The sequence below is a fragment of the Puma concolor genome, chromosome F2 (assembly GCF_028749965.1).
Source record: "Puma concolor isolate L17-30 chromosome F2, mPumCon1.1.hap2, whole genome shotgun sequence".
Taxonomy (NCBI): domain Eukaryota; kingdom Metazoa; phylum Chordata; class Mammalia; order Carnivora; family Felidae; genus Puma; species Puma concolor.
Genome location: NC_141684.1, coordinates 77,097,201 through 77,118,835, shown reverse-complemented (window position 1 = coordinate 77,118,835; position 21,635 = coordinate 77,097,201). Strand labels below are relative to the sequence as shown.

Below are 21,635 nucleotides of genomic sequence, written 5' to 3'. Positions count from 1 at the left end.
GATTAATTTCATGGTATATAAATTGTAACTCAAGAAAGCTGTTTAAAAGTAGAGAGAACCACGGTGGGGTGTTCAATGGACGTGTGTGGGAAGCTTTGTGCCCTCTGTTGTCACTGTAGGGAGTTATTTGTGCCTAAGGAAAGGGTAAATGACTTGGCTGTGAGAACAGCATGGGGTGGTTTTGCATATACACTGACCATGATTCCATTTTTATGAAAGGTCCGGAACAGGCAAATCCTATTAAAACATGGTGGAAGGGGCGCCTGGGTGGCGCATCGGTTAAGCGTCCGACTTCAGCCAGGTCACGATCTCGCGGTCCGGGAGTTCGAGCCCCGCGTCGGGCTCTGGGCTGATGGCTCAGAGCCTGGAGCCTGTTTCCGATTCTGTGTCTCCCTCTCTCTCTGCCCCTCCCCCGTTCATGCTGTCTCTCTCTGTCCCAAAAATAAATAAACGTTGAAAAAAAAAAAAAAAACATGGTGGAAAATAACAGGGGGAATCTAGTGAAAATTAGAAGTTTTAACTATAGTTACTAGGCTAATAGCAAATATCATGACAACAATAATCCACGTATGCTGAAATCCCTGGTTTTAGTTCTTCTCTCTCTGTTATCGTTTCGGTCAGATCTCCAGCAGTAACCTTCTCTTGTTCTTTTGTTTGGGCTGAATCCCTCCATCTTGGCATTTGGTCCAAGTCTCTGCCTTCCTCCGTGTGTTTGAAAAGTCCTTTATGTTTCCTGCTCCTGAGAGTAATGGCTTCGTGAAGAAGAGGTCACGTGGTGCCCAGGGCCTGGAGCTTCACGGAGTGTCTGCTTCGGCCCTGCCGTTGGCTGCTGCATCCTTCGGGCCAGAGGCTCTCCTTGCCTGCAGTGGGCAGTTTCTCGACCTCGGCCAGAGCGTGGCGGATTTCGCCGACTTGTGCTCTGCTCTGCTCGTTAAGGGAGACCCGATACCACTTCCGCTAGGCTGGAGGCTGTGCGGAGCCCTCGGGTCAGGAGACGTGCCGTGGTCGGGGTTTCTGCTGGTCTCCTGGGGAAAGCACCCGTCACCCCGGGACCGAGGTTAGCCTGACCGAGAAGGGCAGCACCACCAGAGTGTAGGGGTGCGGGGCTTGGCGTGAGCAGGCTAGGCAGCCAGTGCTGGGGCAGAGCTGCTTTCTGCAGGTGGCTCTGTGTTGACGCTGAGGGAGGGGCCGGGGAGAGAAACGGCTCCTGCTGGCTCTCCTTTGTCCCCAGAGAGGCGTCTGTGGTGAACACTGCCTCTCAGGGCCTCCTCCAAGAAGAGAGAATTATCCCCGTCTGGGTGCCCCAGGCCTTCTTCAGCTCACAGTTTCCAAGGCAGTCTGCCCCCACTCCTCCCTCCCCACCTCTGCCCCCTCCGCCCCCTCCCCTGGGGCTCTGTGCCAGGCTCCTCCCCAGGAGCAGGGCAGTGCCCTCAGTGCTCTTTCTCAGCTGAGCCCGCTGACCTTTAAACCTCGTCTTCTAGCCCCGCTGGTCGAGAGAACTCTGGAATATCAGCACCAGTCATTTTCACAGCCAATGGCTTTGGGGAACTGTTCTCCGTGTCTGATCCCCTGTACCTGTGTACTCTTCTCTCTCTCTCTCTCTGCAACCAGGGCTTTCTCCCCTCCACAGCACCTGTGATCAGTTTCTCCCCCAAACCATGTTTCTGTACTAATTGCCTTCTTCTGAGTGGCTCTTTCCTCCTTTTAGTTGTGGTTTGTTTGTTAGTCTTCAGGTTCATTCCTGGGATATTTAGAATGATTTGATACTTGTCTAGTTGTGTTTGAGGGACGACAGGAGCCTAGGGTTCTGCTATGCCGTCATCTTAGCCCCGCCTTCCTATACCACATCCGTGTATACTGAAATCTTTGCTAGTTAATCTCTTTCTTCCAAGAAGCATTCCATACGACATCTTGTTTAGTAAAGTTTATCCAGGCCGAGTTTGTTTTCCCGTTAGGCGCTAAGCATCACGAGGACAGAAGCTGGGCCTGTCTTATCTATCGTCCCGTTGCAGGATCCAACACCAGAGATCAGGCTGTTTTGCTTAGTCTTGCGGGACTCTAGGTTGCAGACAGGCAGGCTGAGGTGTGGGAAAAGCTCTGTAGGTGGGCCCAGCAATGCCCAGATTCAGCAAGGCTGGGTGCAGACAGTAAGCTGTGATGGGTGTATGTCAGGGAAAATCAAGGGTACAGACGAAGAAATGGTCCTGTCCTATCCGATCATAGCAGGTTAGTGCTGCGCAGTGTGAGTGAGCCTCTATCATGCTGCCTGATAAATCTTCCCGTATACACAGTTGCTTTCTGAATATGCTAGCCTTGAATGCCTGCTTCCAAAAGGGGGGAAAGGGAAAAGGGGGGGGGGGAATCACAGGTGCTGTCCCTTTAAATCCCGTTAGCTACTTCAGGCAGTGGGAGTTGCAACCATTGCCACCCACCTCTGTATGTGCCCCCATGACCAGGAGCAGTAATTAGGAATTAGAACACAGAATGCCAGTATTTGGAGGACAAGGTCGTTATTACTCATCCTGGCTCCCACAAGCTGCTTCAGGAATGCAGGCTCTTTTCCCCATAGTTGCCTGCCCCAGGGCTGGTGGAGGAGAGATAAGTGGCGACTACCATGCCAGTGGCTGCAATAGACCGAACTTGACCACAATTTTAGTAGCCAAGCCTTCTGGAAGCTGCGAGCATTCACATAGCCTCCAGAGTTCCAAAAGAGTTGCTTCAGAGTTTCTGCCAATGCAAGTGCTTTCCAGGTATTCCGAGTCCTAGCACCTTCTACCACACCATTTCCCCACCACCTACCCCTGTATTTAACTTCAGTTTTTAACACAATATCCAGATCATCAAAGTAAATATTTTAGAGTAATCTTGGAAACTACTCCTCTTCTCAAAACCCTCCTTTGGTTTCTCATCTCGCTTCAAAGTCTTTACTAAAGGGCACAGGGCCTTACGTAGCTTGGTGTCCTGCCACTCACTGTAGGCACCCTGACCTTTCTATCACTTCCCAAGTACCTCACATACTTCCCACACACTCTTGACCCAGGACCTTTGCACTTACATCCTCCGCTAGAAACGCTCATCTCTCGGATGCCTAGTGCCCCTTCCCCTCACTGCTTCCAGGTATCTGCCCACACAGCACCTTCTCACGGAGGCCTTCTCTGACCTCCAACACTGCTACTTGGTTTCATGTTTCTTCATAGCACCTAGCTTCGTGTAACATGCTGTCCACTTGTTTGTTTACGATTCGTTTCCGCTGGATAACATAAACTCCACGAAAGCAGAGATGTTTTCTGTTGCATTCGTTGCTGTGTGTGCCTGGTGCACAACGTGTGCATTAAATGTCTGTAGAATTAATGAATGAACAAATACACGAGGGAAGTTGTGTGACAAACCCCAAGTCTGCAGGGCAGTGCTGCTGTGGGCTGAATTATGCCCCTCCAAAATTTGTATCTTGAAGCCCTAACCCCGCAACATGATGCAATTTGGAGATGGGGCCCTTGGGAAGTAATCAGGTCATGAGGGTGGGACCCTCATAGGGATTAGTGCCCTTCTAAGAAAAGACACGGGAGAGCTCTCTCACTCAGGTAAGCATGAGCACTTGCACTCTCCCTGCCCTCTAGCTGTGTGAGGACACAGTAAGAAGCTGGCTGTCTGCAAACCAGGAAGAGGGCCTCGCCGGCAACCGGACTGACTGGTACTTTGACCTCGGACTTCCCAGTTCCCAGAACAGTGAGAAATCAATGTCTGTTGTTCAAGCCACCCGGTTTGTAGTATCCTGTTACAGCAGCCTGAGAAGACAGGTTGCCTAAGACAGATGCCACTGTCATAGTCCGGGAGACGTTTGATGTGAGGGATGGTTTCCAAGACAGAGACCTCTCAGGTTCGACATCCAGCAACGTAACTTCATCAGAATGGACCATACTCAGACTTCCATTTGGGTTGGATGGAAATGACAGAGGGTGTGTTCCATTCTAACTGTACAAAATGATGATGCATCCTGATTAAATCTGGTATCTGCCCTGGGTTCGTTGGGCCTGCCTGGAGAGGTAAATTCTAGCAGTTAAGATGAGGGAGGGTTCTTCAGGCATCGATCTCTCTATAACCTACTGTATTAAACACAAGCAGAGGAGCATTCCTTTAGTAGACATTTATCGATTGTCTACCGTGTACAAGGCACTGAGTTATTTCTGGAAATTCTGAGGCGATAGATAAGTTGCACTTCTGGTGCTTAATGAGCTTACTAAGAAATCACCAGTTGTGGGGCAGTATGAAATGTGCAAGAGTGTGTATTTTTACAAATAAGAGATTACAGTGGAGGGTATCTATTTCAGCAGGGAATGTTCACGTAGTGGGAAGGCAAGGGGTTCATGAGAGGTTTCTGAGGTGAACTGAGTATTGGACGAAGAGAGGCAAAGGTGGATGGTGATGGAGGGCAGGGAGTTTGGGCTACGAGAAGGCATTCCAAGTGAAAGAAACAGTAGGCCCAAAAGTTTGAGCCACATTTAAGAAGCATCAAATAATTCAATCCAGAGTCAGACTCGTGGGTTGAGATGAGACTGGAAAGGTAAGCTGGTCAGATCATAAATGGCGTGGCGGGGCAGGGTGTGGGGTGTTTGAGCAAAGGCTGCAAGGACCGTGAGAGTGTTTAAAAAGATTAACTTGGAAAAAATAATTTCCATTAATTATTAGGACATTTAGGCACTCTCTGCCAAACACATGTATTATCCTAGTTAATCCTCACGATGAGCCTATAAGGGATTTCCTCACATTTCATGGCCAGGAAACAGGCGGAGGAGAAACTAAGTCAATGGCCTGAGACCACAAAGCTAGGGGGAAGGAGGAGACAGGAGGTGAACTGAAGTCTGACTAACTTCAAAGCACGTATGCTCAACCACTGTGGACTGCAGTCCCCGGGATCTGGCTTCTCTGCCAGTGGTGACCACGTAGAATGGAATGGAGTCCACGTATGTCAGACAGGTCACCTCAGATATCATGGCCACTGAAGCCATTAGCAGGGAAGAACCTTAAAGTGAGCTGTGTCATAGAGGCTTCTGGCATTTCTTAGACTCCTTATAATCAAAGTGTGGTGGAATGCCAGCAGCCACTGGCATCAGCGGATCAGAAATGCAGACTCAAGGGTCCCACCCCAGACCTACTGAGTCAGACGCAACGGTTTAGCAACATCCCCAGGGGATTCATTTGCAACTTCAAGCTTGAGGAAGAATGATGTAGACTTTCCACACTGGCGTCTGCCAGAGACAAGTGCCATGGGAAAGAGCACGGTGGCACGATTGGGCAACAGGTGCACTTAGTCCCTCTTCCCAACTGGAGTCGTGGGAATGCGGCATGTGCCATGGGAGATGCTTAGAAAAGGAGAGCTCCTTTGTGCTGATGTATGAAATTCTACTTTTCCTAAAAGTGCCCGGAAGAAGTTCTTTACTTGACATTTTTTCATTGTTCATTAGAACCGATGGATGTGAATTGTTTATCAGATGTGGGTTGTAGGATTCAAAATAATGTCAACAGAAATGCCTCATTAGTCTTAACTATTTCAGGGCTGGTTATATCTAACTCTAAACTTTGTAAATGTGCACTTCAATTTGGAGCTAGTAATGATGCCATCCATGCCTATTTCTACCCTGTAAACATAAATTTCTTTATTGAGTCAATAGGCATGTCTTTGTGTGAATAGTGATGATTATAAATGGACGTTTGTATCAAAGTTAGACATTATCGTTTCTTGTATCTACCCCTGCCTCCCAACTTCTTTCCTTCCCTCCCTCCATCTTTCCTTCCTTCACTTGGTGACTCTTTCTCCTTCCTCCCTTACTCTTTTTTACTTTTTAATAGCTGACTTCTTATGAAGTCAGTGTTTACCAGGCAGAGCGTGCCATTTCATAATCTTTTTCCTTTTGTGATCTGTTTGGAGACAACATTCGATAGCACATGTTTGAACCTGATCCTTTTTTCCTGGAGGACTGCTTACCTTGTTTTTGTGGTTCAGAGCAGAGGCAGGAAGCTTGGAAAGAAATCTGATTAGGTGAGGTATCTTCAAATCAGATTAGACTACAGGTAGCCATTAGAGGCAGCAGGTGCATCTGGGGACCTCGTGTGTGACAAAGTCTTGCAACTTGCTCAAATCCCATCATGATTAAGCAAAGCAGAAGAGTGCTGTGTATGCAGAAGCATAAAATCACTTTGAGTGGTGCCTCTCTTATTTGTCTTGTGTTAGGCTGAGTAGCCAAATTGTTCACACAGCCATTTTCATTAGAACTACATTGATGCAGTGATAAACAGGAATGCTTAAATGACTACCATGAGCAAACACTGACTTGGAATACTTATCAAAGAATGATAAAATGTCAAACGACTTCATTTTTAGCAGCATAACAGCCTTTTCTCTTTAACATAAATAAATGGGAACTTAAGGCTGTCTGAGACAGAAAAGCTTATGAATTGGTGATCTTCTCCTGAGAATGAGACTGGGTAAGCAAGACACTGCCAGAAAAACTCTTAATTAGGAAGACTTCAGAGCTGTGCCGCACACTAGGAACTAGTTTGTCTCTGGCTGTGGTCCCCTTAAGGTAAATTCTGTCTGGTGATTAGCATCACCTTGGATTAAATTAATTGGCTGTACTCAATCCCTGAGTGGATACACTAAGAATAAATCCAAAGACATTAGTTTCCTTGCATGAAATGAGCAGGTTACCTATCCAGTAACCTTACATGAATTATACAAACAACTTAAGACATTTTTTTCTTTAAAAGGGAAGCTTCAAGTTCTGGTAAGTACAAAACTATTTGCATCTTTATTTTGAAAACAATCTGTGTTTAGCTAGTTGTATTTTATTTTCCATCTTATATCTAGACTACATATGTGTTCCATCTTTAACCGTTAGAAAAAAGGAATCAACCTTGCTAATAATCATTACTTTTTATCCAAACATGCCAGAAACCTTCACAATATGCTGATATTGAAGTAGGAGGGAACTTCAGGATCAGGAAATCAAGAAAGTCTAGTATATTCAAGCGGGGGTAGAGTTTTGTTCTTTGTTTTTTTCTGATTACAAAGGCACTGTTTACTCATTGGAGGAATCTGTGCAATCCATTAAAGAAGGAAGCTACTTTTAATTCACCAATGCTTATGATCACCATAGGGGATAATTGGTGTATTTCCTTTTTGAACTCCCACCCCCAAGCCCACCTCACAGAATTATGATAATCTGTGTAATGAACTAATTTTTCATGTAGTGTCAAATCTCTGAATTGCCACAGAACTGACCGTATGACTATACTAATATTCTTATTTTGTTGTCTACTTCATTCTTCTTTCTGAATTGCCTGAATTCCTAGCGTGTTGTACATTAAATTTAAGATATAATTAGTGAAATGACACACGTACAGCTTATAGGTCTCTAATTTGCTTTATCAAGTGAATGGTGGTGGGAGCAGGCACAGCCCTCTTGGTAGAGCAACTATTAGCTCTGGGCGGTACAGATATTGAGAGCAACGACGGCACAGGGAGGCCATAACCATGGGTGAGCCCAGTGAACCAAAAGGTGTTGAAGACATCTGCTTGATCTTAAAAAGCAATACAAGTAATTCACGATCATTCCACAGTCTGACTTTTGGCAACGAAGAGAACACGGAGCGGAGGGGAAGGTATTAGCAGCAGGCTGTCGAGCCACTGGAAGCCCATTGCACTATAACGTGGACTGCAGGGAGGAGATTTTGTTAGCCAGGTCCTCTAGGAAAGTAGGAATCTGCTTTCCTCTTGGTACATCTTTGCACCGGCCTAACCTGCTGGGAGAAGAATCAGACCGCTTCAGGCTACTTTGTTTCCAGATATCCCCTAAGTATATTACTGCCTTATCCCAACTTCAGTGGGTGTAGAATAAACCTTACCATTTAACAAGTATAGAAAGGAATATTTTAAAATTTTCATTCACATTCTGATTGGTTTTTAAGGCTGATTAAGAAAGGTGCACATGTGGGACACCTAGGTGGCTCAGTCAGTTGAGCATCCAACGTCGGCCCAGGGTTGTGATCTCCCGGTTCACGGGTTTGAGCCCCGCTCAAAGCCTGGAGCCTGCTCCGGGTTCTGTGTCACCCTCTCTCTCTGTCCTTCCACAACTTGTGCTCTCTCTCTCTCTCTCTCAAAAATAAATAAACATTAAAAAGATTTTTTTTTTTTTTAAAAAAAGGTGCACCTGTGTCTTTGGCGGAAGCTGCACTGATCCCTGCCATCTTCCTGCAGGGCATCTCCACCACTCGGCCTCTGGCATCTCAGCTTCACACAGGCTCTCCTGTGGAAGCGGCCATTCCTTCCCACCCTCAGTGCCACTCCCACAGGCTGGGCTACCAATCCCTTCTTCATATTCTCATGACGCCCTGCTCCTCCTTTATTGGGCTAGTCACTTCCCTGCGAATTTCTCAGGGAAATTGTAGAAGATACATAGGATTATGTCAAGGCAGAGGCTGAGACATTTCCTCTGGAAGGAATCTGGCTTGTACTTTCTTCTCCAATAATGATAATGCTGTGCACTATATGCCCACAGATCCTTCAACTCAATAACACTGAATCTTTATCATGTTCTGTGTTACACACACGATGCCCACCTTACTGTAGACTCTTAAACCTCACCTGCATGTATACAAAATCTCACCATTACAAAACTTCCCCGCTGACTTCTAGGCATCCCGAGAGATCCTCTTATGTGCAATGAGGACCATCTGGATTTATATTTTATTTGTTTTTCCTACAGTCTCCTCCTCAAGAAGCCTAGCAGCCATCCTGCTACAGGTTCTTTTTCTATAAGTGCTCATTCACTCCTGGGCATATGGCATTTTCACAGGACATGGTACCCTCAGCTTCTTCCCTTCATGCATCAGGTTTAAAACCAGTGCTCAGGGTTGGGCAGCAGTAGGGTAGCACAGTGGGGGCCACCTTTTCCCTCCAACTGTCCTCATGTTCTATGTTCTCCTTCCTGGTGCCAGCACAAAATCTCCGTTCTTTTATTTGAGCCACAAAACAAAACAAAACAGAAGGAAACAAAAACCAAAGCCACCCCCAAAACAACCCCCTTAGCCTATCAGCTTACATAACGGTGTCCTAACTTGATTATCAGGTCAACAGCTCTCCAGGTAGTGCCAACCAGGCAGAAGACTATTGCAATTAAAAGTCTCACTATGGGGCGCCTGGGTGGCTCCATCGGTTAAGTGTCTGAGACTTCAGCTCAGGTCATGATCTCGAGGTTCTTGAGTTCGAGCCCTGCATCGGGCTCTGTGCTGACAGCTCAGAGCTTGGAGCCTGCTTCAGATTCTGTGTCTCCCTCTCTCTCCGCCCCTCCCTCACTCGCACTCTGTCTCTCTCAAAAATAAATAAACGTTAAAAAAAATTAAAAAAAAAATCTCACTATACACTTACAGATAAATACAATTTTCCAAAATTAAGTGGAAAATGTGTTTCAAACACTATTAATGTAAACTATTTTAAAATGAGTATGTAAGTACACCAACCTAAAAAGTTACTGGAGGCAGAATTCTGAAGTCTTTTATTTAAATACGGAAAGAATTTATCTCTGATAGTTAGTGAGGGCATGGAGATTAAGTAGCACCCCAAGGTCAGCGCACAGTTTATCAGCTGAGGATAAGAAGAGGTGCAGTTTTGCTGACTCCATCGCAAAGGTGGATTCTCCAGCTCTGGGAGCACATGCCCGCTACATCCGTCATTGTCTTAAGTACTATAATTACTGTAAACTGCTTAGGGAGGGAGTAGGGGGCACATATGGAACTTCCAGGCTGATCTCGGAGTTTATTTTCCTAAATAACACATCAATAAAATTTGTAAGTCGTCCTGGGGATATGTGAAGAATCAGACAACAGTTTGCAAACATTTAAGTAGGTGATCTGGGTCAAATTTATAGCTGATTTATAATGACAAACATGCCTTTTTCATCTCTGTAATACTGACCACTTATATTTAGTTTGTTCAATTTGTCTTTACGGCTGCAGGCCTGTCAAAAGATACTAATAATTACATTGATTTAAAACAACAGAAAAGAGGGGCGCCTGGGTGGCTCAGTCAGTTAAGCGTCCGACTTCGGTTCAGGTCACGATCTCACAGTTCGTGAGTTCGAGCCCCACGTCGGGCATCTGTGCTGACAGCTCAGAGCCTGGAGCCTGCCTCAGATTCTGTGTCTCCCCTTCTCCCTGCCCCTACCCCAACTCATGCTCTGTCTCTCTCTGTCTCAGAAATAAACACTAAAACAACAGAAAACAGTCACACAAACAGTGTGACAAATGAGAAATGAACCCAGAAACAGATACACCCTTCCCTGAGCTGCTCAACGGTCAGTCAGACTCTGGCTTCACTTGGAAAGTACAGACAAAAACCTCAGTGACTGGCTGAAAAGGGCTTTTAAATTCCCTCCTAAAGTTTTAATTTTAGAACCACCGATGGGAGCAGTCCCTAGATCGCATCATTTTTAGCAACTCATAGCAAAGCTGCCCTGTAGTAAGAAATATTTGTTTAGTGCAGAGTTTCCAAAAATAGATTAATGGTATGTTAGATATTTTCCCTGCACTTTTTTATATCTGTAATGGAAACATTTACATTATCTTAAAATGGCCCCCATTTAAGGATTCACGTGATTCATTTCTTCTAGAATTTAATGTCAAGAAACATTTTCCTCTGGTGAACTCATCTGGTTGTATGCAATAATTTGAGCTTGATAAACTTTTCCTGTCTCCCCATTTTTCCTGGCAGTCAAGGAAAAAAACCCCAAATACATCTATCTATCGTATAACAAATACATATGTGTGTATGTGTGTGTATATATACACACACATACACACACACACATACTGGAAATGGCATGGCACATATATTTTATAAACGGCTTTTTCACTTAGTAATAAATTATGATCATTTTTTATGCCAATAAACATAAAGTCATTTTTAATGGTTGTACAGCTGTCCATTGCATGGCTGTATATATAATTTATTGAACGACACCCCTATTGGTGTCTTTAGATTGTTTTCATCTTTAAATTACACATATCCTTATTTAACTGTTTTACTTGTGTCTTTTTATTGTAAGCCCCTTACAAGTTATCATTCAAAATAGGCAAAATAATCATGAATAATGAATGAATACATGGATTCATGAAATCCTAGGAACAGCCCAGATACCTACAACTATAATTAGATTACATTTGAATTATCATATATTGTTTATGGTGTTGTCACTGTCGAGATGAATAATTTTTTCCCTTTCGAGGTCTCGGCCAAAATGAGCGAAACTTCTTCCACTAGTTTTTCCGTGATTCATCCAACCTCTTCTGAAGGTCAAGGTCCTTCTCCTCGCCATTTGAGCGTCATGCATCCTGTTGTGGCCAAAAAGATCAGCTTCTACAAAAGCGGAGACCCGCAATTCGGTGGGGTCAGGGTGGTGGTCAACCCTCGTTCCTTTAAGACATTTGATGCTTTGCTGGATAACCTGTCAAGGAAGGTGCCCTTACCTTTCGGGGTGAGGAACATCAGCACCCCTCGGGGAAGGCACAGCATCACACGCCTGGAGGAGCTGGAGGACGGCGAATCGTACCTGTGCTCCCACCGGAGGAAGGTGCAGCCGGTGGACCTCGACAAGGCCCGCCGGCGCCCGCGACCCTGGTACAGCAGCCGGGCCATCAGCACGCACGCGCACAGCTCCCCACCCACGGCGCCCGCCGCCGCCGCTCCCGGCGTGCTACGCGCGCCGCGGAGGCTCGTGGTCTTTAAAAATGGCGACCCGAAGACGAGGCGCACGGTCGTTCTGAACCGAAGGGTTACCCAGAGCTTCCAGGCCTTCCTGCAGCACTTGATGGAGGTCATGCGGTTCCCGGTGACCAAGCTGTACGCCACGGACGGAAGGAGGGTGAGTGTTCAGGTGCTTCTCACGTCTGAGCTCCCGCCGTGTGGTACGTGGAAGGAGGCCCTGGAGAAGGAAGGCTTCTTGTGCCTGTGTGTGTGTATTCCCATCCTCGTGGGGTGGCGGGGGCTCACCTGGGTGGGTGGCCCCGTCCTTCTCTGGTCGGAATCCGAATCACTGCATTTCAGATTGAAATCTGAAATCGCTGCATTTCACCTGCAGCTGACAGCATGTTCCCCAGGCCCTTTTCTCAGCTGGCTCAAGGAAGACCTTTGGCTACAGCTGGGTATTTTGGTGGCGAATGCAGAGGCAGTACTGCATACCTTTGAAAGGTTTCTTTGGTGGGGCGCCTGGGTGGCTCAGTGGGTTAAACTTCTGACTCTTGGTTTCAACTCAGGTCGCGATCTCACGGTTTTGTGAGTGAGCCCCACATCAGGCTCTGTACTGCAGGTTGGAGCCTGCTTGGGGTTCTCTTTCTCTCCTTACCTCTCTCAGCCCCTCCTCTGCTCTCTCTCTCAAGGTAAATAAATAAACTTAAAACATAAAAAAAAAATTAAAATAAATAAAAGTCTTTAGTTATAGCAGAAGACCAGAAGACCGATATCTTCAGCTAGTATGCTGGCTCAGTAGGATGTTGATTTAACCACCTTCACCTTGATACTTGGTAACTTTGTATACAGTATTGATGCCTAAGGAATGCTTGGTGATTATCTCTTTCAAGCCCTAAAGGCTGTTGAATTGATCCCTTCTGCTAGAAAATGACCATATGAAAAGAACAAAATTTCATGTTGCTCATGTATAAGGACCTTAACTCTTTGGTTTCTTCTAGGTTCCCAGTCTCCAGGCTGTGATCCTGAGCTCTGGAGCTGTGGTGGCAGCAGGAAGGGAGCCGTTTAAACCTGGAAATTATGACATCCAGAAGTATTTGCTTTCTTCAAGATTACCAGGGGCCTCTCATCATGTGTATACCAAGGGAACTGCTAGGTCAGAAAGAAGAAAGAGTAAGTCACTTAAATATGTAGCCCTTATTTTTAGCCCTGAAGTGTGTGTGTGTGTGTGTGTGTGTGTGTGTGTGTGTGTGTGTGTGTGTGTGTTTTAGCCACAATATTAAAAAAAATCCATGCTTAAGTGGCCAATTTTCTTCATCACATGAGAGAAAATGAGGGGGTCAAAAACATTCTAAACTGGAATTGGTCATATGAATAGTTGGAAAGAGTCATAGAGATTGTATGATTCTTTTTTAGATTTTCCCAAATCGATCAATGATATATTTGTTTAAATTGATGAGGTATGCTTTATTTGGTGGGGGGGGGGGGGGGGCGGGCATTTGATACCTAGATAAAGAATAAAAATGGCAGCCTTTCTTGATTTGGAGAGGAATTCTATGGAATTTGTAGAAGTGACATCTCTGGTTGTTGTAGAGATTTTTGCAAATAATACTATGTGGCATCATAGCTGAGCTCAGCAGGTTAGTTGAGTGTATTTTCAAAAGTCTCTAACTACATATGAAGTCTACTTTCTGAAGTTATTACAGTAAAAATTACAGGCCTCGGATCCATTTTTTATTTATTAAAAAAATTTCACGTAGTCAATTCACGCTGGTTAATAATAATCCAGGTTGACAGTTCCTTAGGAAATGCTACACAATATCGCATTATCCTTTGGGTAGGGGAGAGGAGGGTTTATTGATACGAGTGTGGGATGGGCTATAAATTCTCATGAAGGTGTGGCTAATTGTATTATTCATTGTGCTCAATATTTTAATCTCGTTATTCATTGTGCACAGTTTTTTTTAGCTCTTTTGCTAAGGAACTGAATGCCATTTATACTTAAATTTTGGGTTTTATGTAGGCACTGAATAATACACTCTTTAAGTAGTATTAATGCCTCTACTTATTGCTAACATGGGTGAAACTCATTTATTAGGGATAAACTCAATAGATATCTATTAATGTTTCTATTTTGTGGGCATTAGCTGCCAGTTGTCTGTTAAGCATATGGTTGTACTATTTCACTGTGCTCATTTTACTAAAATGATTTTATTATTTTGTGTTTGATATGGGTTGCTGAATATGATTTTTGATGGTGTTAGGGAATCTAAGGGTTTTGTTAAATTTTATTTTAAAAAGTTGTAAGTGAAACATTTTGATTTGCAATTTTGGTAAATGTATACCAAAAATTGGAGAACATATTTTAGGTTTATACTCTGAAATGTTAAAGGTATTTAATTGATGCCAAGAATATGCAAATATATGCAACCTGCTTATAAGAATTTGATTGAGTTTAAGAAGCATGAGTACCAAAGTTGTCTTTAGGATGCACATTAAAAATATAACCAGAGGGGCGCCTGGGTGGCGCAGTCGGTTAAGTGTCCGACTTCAGCCAGGTCACGATCTCGTGGTCCGTGAGTTTGAGCCCCGCGTCAGGCTCTGGGCTGATGGCTCAGAGCCTGGAGCCTGTTTCCGATTCTGTGTCTCCCTCTCTCTCTGCCCCTCCCCCGTTCATGCTCTGTCTCTCTCTGTCCCAAAAATAAATAAACGTTGAAAAAAAAAATTAAAAAAATATAACCAGATATCTGGATCTTTGTCTATCTCTATTCTCTTTTGTGCCCTATATCAAATCAATGCACTAGTTATACAAAGGGAATGCTAAATTAATAATTATTACTTGATTAGTCTTGACATTTATTTATTTGTTTATTTTTGAGAGACAGAGAGAGAGAGTCTGTATGTAAATGGGGAGGGGCAGAGAGAGAGGAGACAGAGAACTGTCAGCATAGAGCCCAAATGCAGCGCTCGAACTCATGAACTGTGAGAACCAAAAGTCAGGTGCCAAAGTCAGATTCTTGGCTGACTGAACCACCTAGGTGCCCTGATTAATCCTGACTTTTAAATAAAGTCTAAAAATGTTTTAGCTTTCATAATGCTATAGTGCCTCTCTTGGAAATACAAAGACAGGAAAATAAATATTACTGTAACTTTTTACTTGCTTTGTTTGCATTGGTAAGCAGCACTTCGTTAGACTCCAATTTTAGTACTGGCAAACAAAACAACAAAACAGAATCCCATAAAAATCTTTTTTTTTTTGTTAGAATATTTAGCAATTTCTACTTTATACTTATTAAAATTGCCTAATTAAACTAATTAAAATTAAAATTCTGTGAATCTTGTTATTTTAGTAGGATTATAGATTTTCTTTTTAAAAATTTTTATTTAAAGTTTATTCATTTATTTTTGAGAGAGAGAAAAAGAGAGAGAGAGAGAGAAAGAAAGCATACAAGTGGAGGATGGGCAGAGAGAGAGGAGAGAGAGAATCCCAAAAAGTCTCCACACTGCCAGCATGGAGCCCGATATGGGGCTCGAACTCACAAACCATGAGACCATGACCTGAGCTGAACCAAGAGTTGGATGCTTAACTGACTGAGCCACCCAGACACCCCTAAAGGTTCTCGTTTTAAAAGTAGCTTGTAGAGATGCACCAGATATTACAGTGACTTCGAATTCAAATAACAAATGAATACATAGAAGTGAGAAACCTGCTAATAATATCTTACTATAAAATTTAGAAAATGTGGTATTTTTTATACTAATTATTTTTTTCTTTTCTTTCTTTGCTGCCTCTTCTATTGGATATTTATAACTTCTCTATCTTCTACACTTTGATGTGGGGCATTTTTTACTCTTAAAATCTTGAAAGTGAGCACACATGTGCCTTCAAGCCCAAAGTCCCAGATTTATTCTGTTTCTTCCAACAAAATGCATAATAGTGATTGCTACTCAGACCATTCTTTTGCTTCTGAAAATTACTTGGCCTTAGAAAAAAAAGATTCTCAGAATTTATTGATATATCCGTCTGATGATGATATTGAGAAATCAATTGTTTTTAATCAAGATGGCACCATGATAGTTGAGATGAAAGTTCGATTTAAGATAAAAGAGGAGGAAACCATAAAATGGACCACTGTCAGTAGAGCTGGTCTTTCTAATAATGATGAAAAGAGTGAAGTAGGCAGTTTTCCAGGAAGAACAGATGATTGTTCCTCTGGTTTAAAGATTGCAGCATGCTCATTGTCTGCAGATGTCTCATCTCTGAGGAAAGGCCATGATCAAGAGGGCAGTTTGGCTGAGGAGATAAACACTCAAATGACAGCTCTAGAGGCTGAAACTTGCACATCTGCTAGTTGGGAGAATGCTGCTATGGACACAAACACCATCCAGGAAACTCAGGATCAAGCGAAGCGTCATTTTTATCGGCCACCTACACCTGGGCCAAGGAGGGTGAGACAAAAGAAATCTGTGAAGGGGCATGTGACCTTGGTATCTGAAACTGAAGTTCAAGAGGAAATGATTGGACAGTTTTCCTATAGTGAAGAAAGGGAAGACGGGGAAAACAAATCTGAGTATCACATGTTTACACATTCCTGCAGTAAAATGTCATCAGTATCTAACAAACCAGTGGTTGTTCATATCGATAACAATGAGAAGATAGAGGCATCTTTAGAAAGGAAAAAGGAAAGCAGACTGCTCAAGTCAGGTGCAGTACATGCTGAGGTTGTAGAAATTACAAGTGAAAAGGTGTTAGAGATGTCTCATAGTAATGGCTTGCCACAGGCTGCATCGGAACATTCAGTTGTGGAGGAAGGTATAGTTAATAGTGTAACGTCAGACACCAAAACTAGTATCAAAAACTTAAGACCTTATGGTAACACCAGTGATAGATTCGGTCCTGTTTTAGCAGATACAACTCATTCTTTAAGTAATGACTCTGGAACTGACATAACTATTTTTGAGACCCCAGCTTCAGTAGGGTCCTCCACTGTCACCACAAGAATTGACAGACTAATTAATGAATGTGCTCAGCGTGATTTAACAAAATTTCCAGCAAATGAAAAGCAGATTTCATCATCTGCTGCCAGCAAAAAGAAGATGAAATGTCAGCAACAAGTGATAAACTCCAGGCATCAGGATGGGAAGGTTGCAACCAAAGCAATTCTTAGTAAGAGTAAGAGAATAAACAAAGGAGGTAGAATTGCACAGGAAATCAGATTAAAGGATTCACACAGTTCCCTTAAAAGAGGAATACTTTGTGAGGAAGATCTCCATGCAAGTGATATGGTAATAGAATCAAATTATTCTTGTTCCAAAAGTGATCTCAGTCCTGTGAATCCCAAGAATATCCACGTACAGAATCCTATGAAAGTTCAAGGACTTTTAGCCAAAAGAAAATCCAGACCACTAAATAAAGTAAGTTTAGGAAGACCTGCAAAAAATGAAATTGGTCAAGGAGATAAAGTATTTCCCTATAATGACTTTAGGTGTTGCAAAAATAGTTTTGGAGATCAAAATTTATTTCATGTGTTTAACTTCCTTGAGCAAAACCCCAATGCTTTTTGTGGACCACAGGCTCAAGCAGAAGTAGCATCTTGGTATTTGAGAGGAATGACAAAGAGAAGTGTAGTTTCAAAAGTTAATAATTCACACACAACTTTGAAAACTCAGAAAAAACAAAAAGGAGATAAGTTGAAATTAAGTACTACTATAAGTAAACAACATGTTACAACCAGGGCAAATTCCTTAGCTTCTTTGAAAAAAGCTGTTTCTCCTGAGGATTTTAGCCATCATTCAGTTCAAAATTACATACAGAGATGGTTGCAGAACATAAATCCACATCCAACCTCGCAACCTAGAAAATTAGCTCCAGTATGCAAAAAGGAAAGGAGTGTGGTAAGTTGTAACGACGGTAGTTTTGCAGAAATGAATTCCCACTCAAGTTCTGGAAAAGGAAATAGTTCTGTTAGGGAAAGTAATAAACACGTAAGTAAAAATGCTGGTTTGGCAGGAAATAATCTAGGTAAAAAAATAGGTAAATCTTTTGACAAAGGTACCAGTGAAGAACTTACTGAAGATCTCTGTGACAGCCAGGTTGAATCTCTGAATGATGCTTGCTTACTTCCCTTGAATGAAAATTGTGCTGTGTCACAGTCAGCTATTGATGATCGTAATACTAAAATCCAGGTATGTGCTAAAAACTTAGGACCAGAGGTAAGCCTTGTTTACCAAGAAATAAACCTAGCTACAAAAAGACACAGTGTGGAGGCTGCTATTCAAGTAGATCTTGTAGAAGACACTTCAAAAGACCTCTTACCAGTCCTGTTGCTTCGCCAACTGCAAGCTTTACTTCCTAGTATTCCTAAGACTCAGAATGGAGTTATTCAAATGCCAGGTTCACTTACAGATACTCCCTTTCCTTCCCCAATATCTAAGTCATATACCAATGTCCTTCTAGCTTGGCTTCTGGTGCTAACCTTAAAGGGAAGTATAAATAGCTTCTGCCAAAGTGATGCTCACAAGACTACCACCAGAACTTCAGAAATACTTGCATTATTAGAAGTCCTAAAGCATACTGCCATCACAGAGGAAGCTGATGACTTGGAGGCTGCTGTTGCCAGTTTAGTGGAGGCCACCACAAATCACCTTGGACTTGCTGAGAAAGAACAAGATACGGTTCCAATAGGACTTCCTGCAAATTGTTCCACACCCAACATTCAGAGAGTTCCTGAGTGCACTGAGAATGAAAAAACACAGAAACTCTCCTCTATAGATGGAGGCTACTCTGCCAGTGAGGACCATGCCTCTGAAGTCTGTGTTTCAGAGGTGACTTACTCTACATGTGAGATGTGCACTGGGAATAAGTCTTATCCTCCAAAAGAGTCTTGTAACCTCAGTGACGTTTTTTCACCTATTGATGGCCATACCATCAATCATACCGTAGATCAGACCTCCATGAATAAGGCTTGTCTCCTAGGAAAGGTCTGTTCACTTACTCATGCTCTGTCTTCTGATAAGGCTTGTGCTTATGAGGAAAACTGTGTTTATGAAACAGCTTGCCCAATTGATGAGGCCTACATTCCCCCAAAAGACAACAATACCGATGACTTTTTAAATTCCAAAGAAAACACATGTACTGATAATTTGGAATTGACTGAAGAATTAGAAAGAGTCGATGAAGTTCAGAAAGACCTAACTATTTTGGCAGACCCTGGGTGTAAACATGGCTTTAATACATTGGTGTCACACCAAAATATCAGCAATTTAAGCCACTGTGGCTTTCCCCTAAATGAAACCAAACCAGAATTTGATGAGGAACATAGCTCTCTGGCTGAATTTAAAAATTATTCATTGAAGAAATTTCAGGGTCGAAATGCATATGCATCCTCTGATAAGGAAGACTCAAAGACGTCTGAAGAACCAGGCTCAATAACCAATAGCTTGACATCCAGTGAAAGAAGCGTTTCAGAATTGGAATCTTTTGAAGAATTAGAAAACCAAGACACTGATATCTTTAACACAAAGATACATGCAGAAGAACAGGCCACTGAAGAGTTGATCCAAAAAGAATTCGAGGCTAGTAAAAATTTGGAATTGGTGGAAGTCTCTCGCAGGAGCATTACAGAAGAAGAAAAAAGAAGTGGTGTGATTGGTGAGACAGTCAGTAGGAGGCTGGAAACACCACCATCTTTAGTTTTTTGCTATGATTCTAAGCAAAATAGTGAAAAGGAACTCAATGAAGGAGAAACGAAAATGAGAGTAAAAATGATGGTGAGAAGCATGGAAATTGGAAGTTATTCAGAGTCCTCTCTTGATTTTAAAAATTGCTTCACAAGACCAGTGACTTCTGATTGGTCAGACTTTAGACAGGACAGTGAGAATGAACAGCCATCCAGTCATGGCCCCAATGGCAGTTGTGAGGAGATCGCCCAAGAGAAAGAATACAATAAAGGGTTTGTTAAAAGAACAATTGAAAAACTTTATGCTAAAGGGGAGATTATTAAACCATCTTTTTTTCCTGGGTCTACACACAGATCTCAGGTTTGTCCTTATAATTCTATGGAATTTCAGTGTGCTAGGAAAGTAGGTCTTTATGATTCTGAAGGTCAGTCATTTGGCTCTTCTGAACAGGTATCTAGCATTTCATCTGTGTTGCAGAAATTTCCAGAAGAAGGCCAACATAAATGTGACTTTAATGGTGTGAGGGCCAATTATCATGGGGGAGACATTGTAGGACATGGTACAAAACAAAATGATCATCACAGACTTGTCAGAGATCTGGAGGAAGGAGTACTGATTGATAAAGGCAAGTGGCTTCTGAAAGAAAATCATTTGTTGAGAGTATCATCTCCTGAAAATTCTGGCTTATGTGGCAATGCAGACACCACATCAGTGGATACTCTACTTAATAACAGCACTGATGTACCATATTCACATTTTGGAAATTTGGCCCCAGGACCAAACATGGCTGAGCTATCCTCTTCAGAATTGGAGGAACTGACTCAGCCCCTCGAACTGAAATGCAGTTATTTCAACATGCCTCATTGTAGTGACTCTGAGCCTTTTTGTGAGGATTTGCTAGATGTTCAAAATAGAACTTGTGCCAAGGAGAGAATGCCCAATGATCATGCGGAGGAGAAAGCTAGTCATAAGTCAGAAAGAGTATGTACATCAGTCACTCAGGTCTTCACATCAGCTGGTAGCAAAGTCCATCCTGTCTCTGATGATACTATTAAAAACCAACCATTGCCTGGTAATAATGTAATTCATGGTGCACTTCAGGAAGGGGACTCTCTGGATAAACTCTATGCTCTTTGTGGTCAGCATTGCCCAATACTGACTGTTACCATACAACCTATAAATGAAGAAGACCGAGGATTTGCATATTGCAAAGATTCTGATATTGAAAATTTCCTGGGTCTCCATTTGTGGATGAAAATACACCCATATTTGCTACAGTCGAACAAAACCGTGTTTAGAGATAAGAACGGTAAAGCAAGTGGTAGAAAAGCATTTATTGATAATGCCATTGATGATACCTTTAATCGGTTTTATTTTAATAATACATTTGACTTGATGGATAAAAGGAAATTAAGAAAATTAAAAAGAAGTAGCTCCTTGGACTTAGAGGAAGAAAATAATTTAAAGAAATTTCAATTATATTTAAAGAAAACGTTTTGTGTGAACTTCTTGCACCCATCATTGTTGGTTGTAGATATTGTGAATTCAAATACACAGGACCCCAGCAGTCAGACGAATGAAATCTTTCAAGTAGTGGATGAGAATAACAACTTATTAAATAACAGATTCCAGAACTCAAGAACAAATCTCAACCAAGTAGTAAGAGAAAATATCAACTATCATTTCTTTGAAATGCGTGGTCAAGCCTGCCTATTTTACAAAGTTGAGACACCTTTAAATATTAGCAACAGAAATGTATTAGAAATATTTTATGTATTTGAGGATGAAGATCTTTTCATTTGGGAAGAGGAAAACCAATTTGACTGGTCTTGAAAGCACTGATGAACAAGAAGATTTATAATTTTAATATCAGCGCCGCCTTTTGGGTTGGGTATAGACTAGATAACCTCTAAAAATTTCCCACTTCTTTAAAATGAGCTTACTCTAGAAAGCTTGCACTTGGATAATCTTGTTTGACTTGAAGTATTCCACTGCTCTTTATTTTTCCAAAAATAACAGACTCAGTTTTTATTGTTATTTTTGAATTTTCTGTCTGTGTTTTCCCTGAGTGTACATAATTTCCTGTAACTGTGGGTTTTCTTCTAGGACATCACAAATGTCCTAAGGACAGGAATTATACCTTTTTTGTCTGTTTTTTTGTAAAATGTATATTGGTGAATAAAATATATTGGTGAATAAATGGAATAGACTTAGCCTC

General features: G+C 42.4%; 1 protein-coding gene across 1 annotated transcript in view; it reads left to right on the top strand.

Moving 5' to 3' along the window:
• LOC112859745 (RP1 axonemal microtubule associated) overlaps positions 1 to 21,295 on the top strand; it is a 51,802-nt gene extending 30,507 nt beyond the window's left edge. The window contains 4 exon segments of the mRNA XM_025923001.2: positions 11,280 to 11,915; positions 12,739 to 12,910; positions 15,606 to 21,231; positions 21,233 to 21,295. Coding sequence (XP_025778786.2) covers positions 11,292 to 11,915; positions 12,739 to 12,910; positions 15,606 to 21,231; positions 21,233 to 21,278 — 6,468 coding nt within the window. The 5' untranslated portion in view covers positions 11,280 to 11,291 and the 3' untranslated portion in view covers positions 21,279 to 21,295.
• Positions 21,296 to 21,635: the final 340 nt, after the last annotated feature.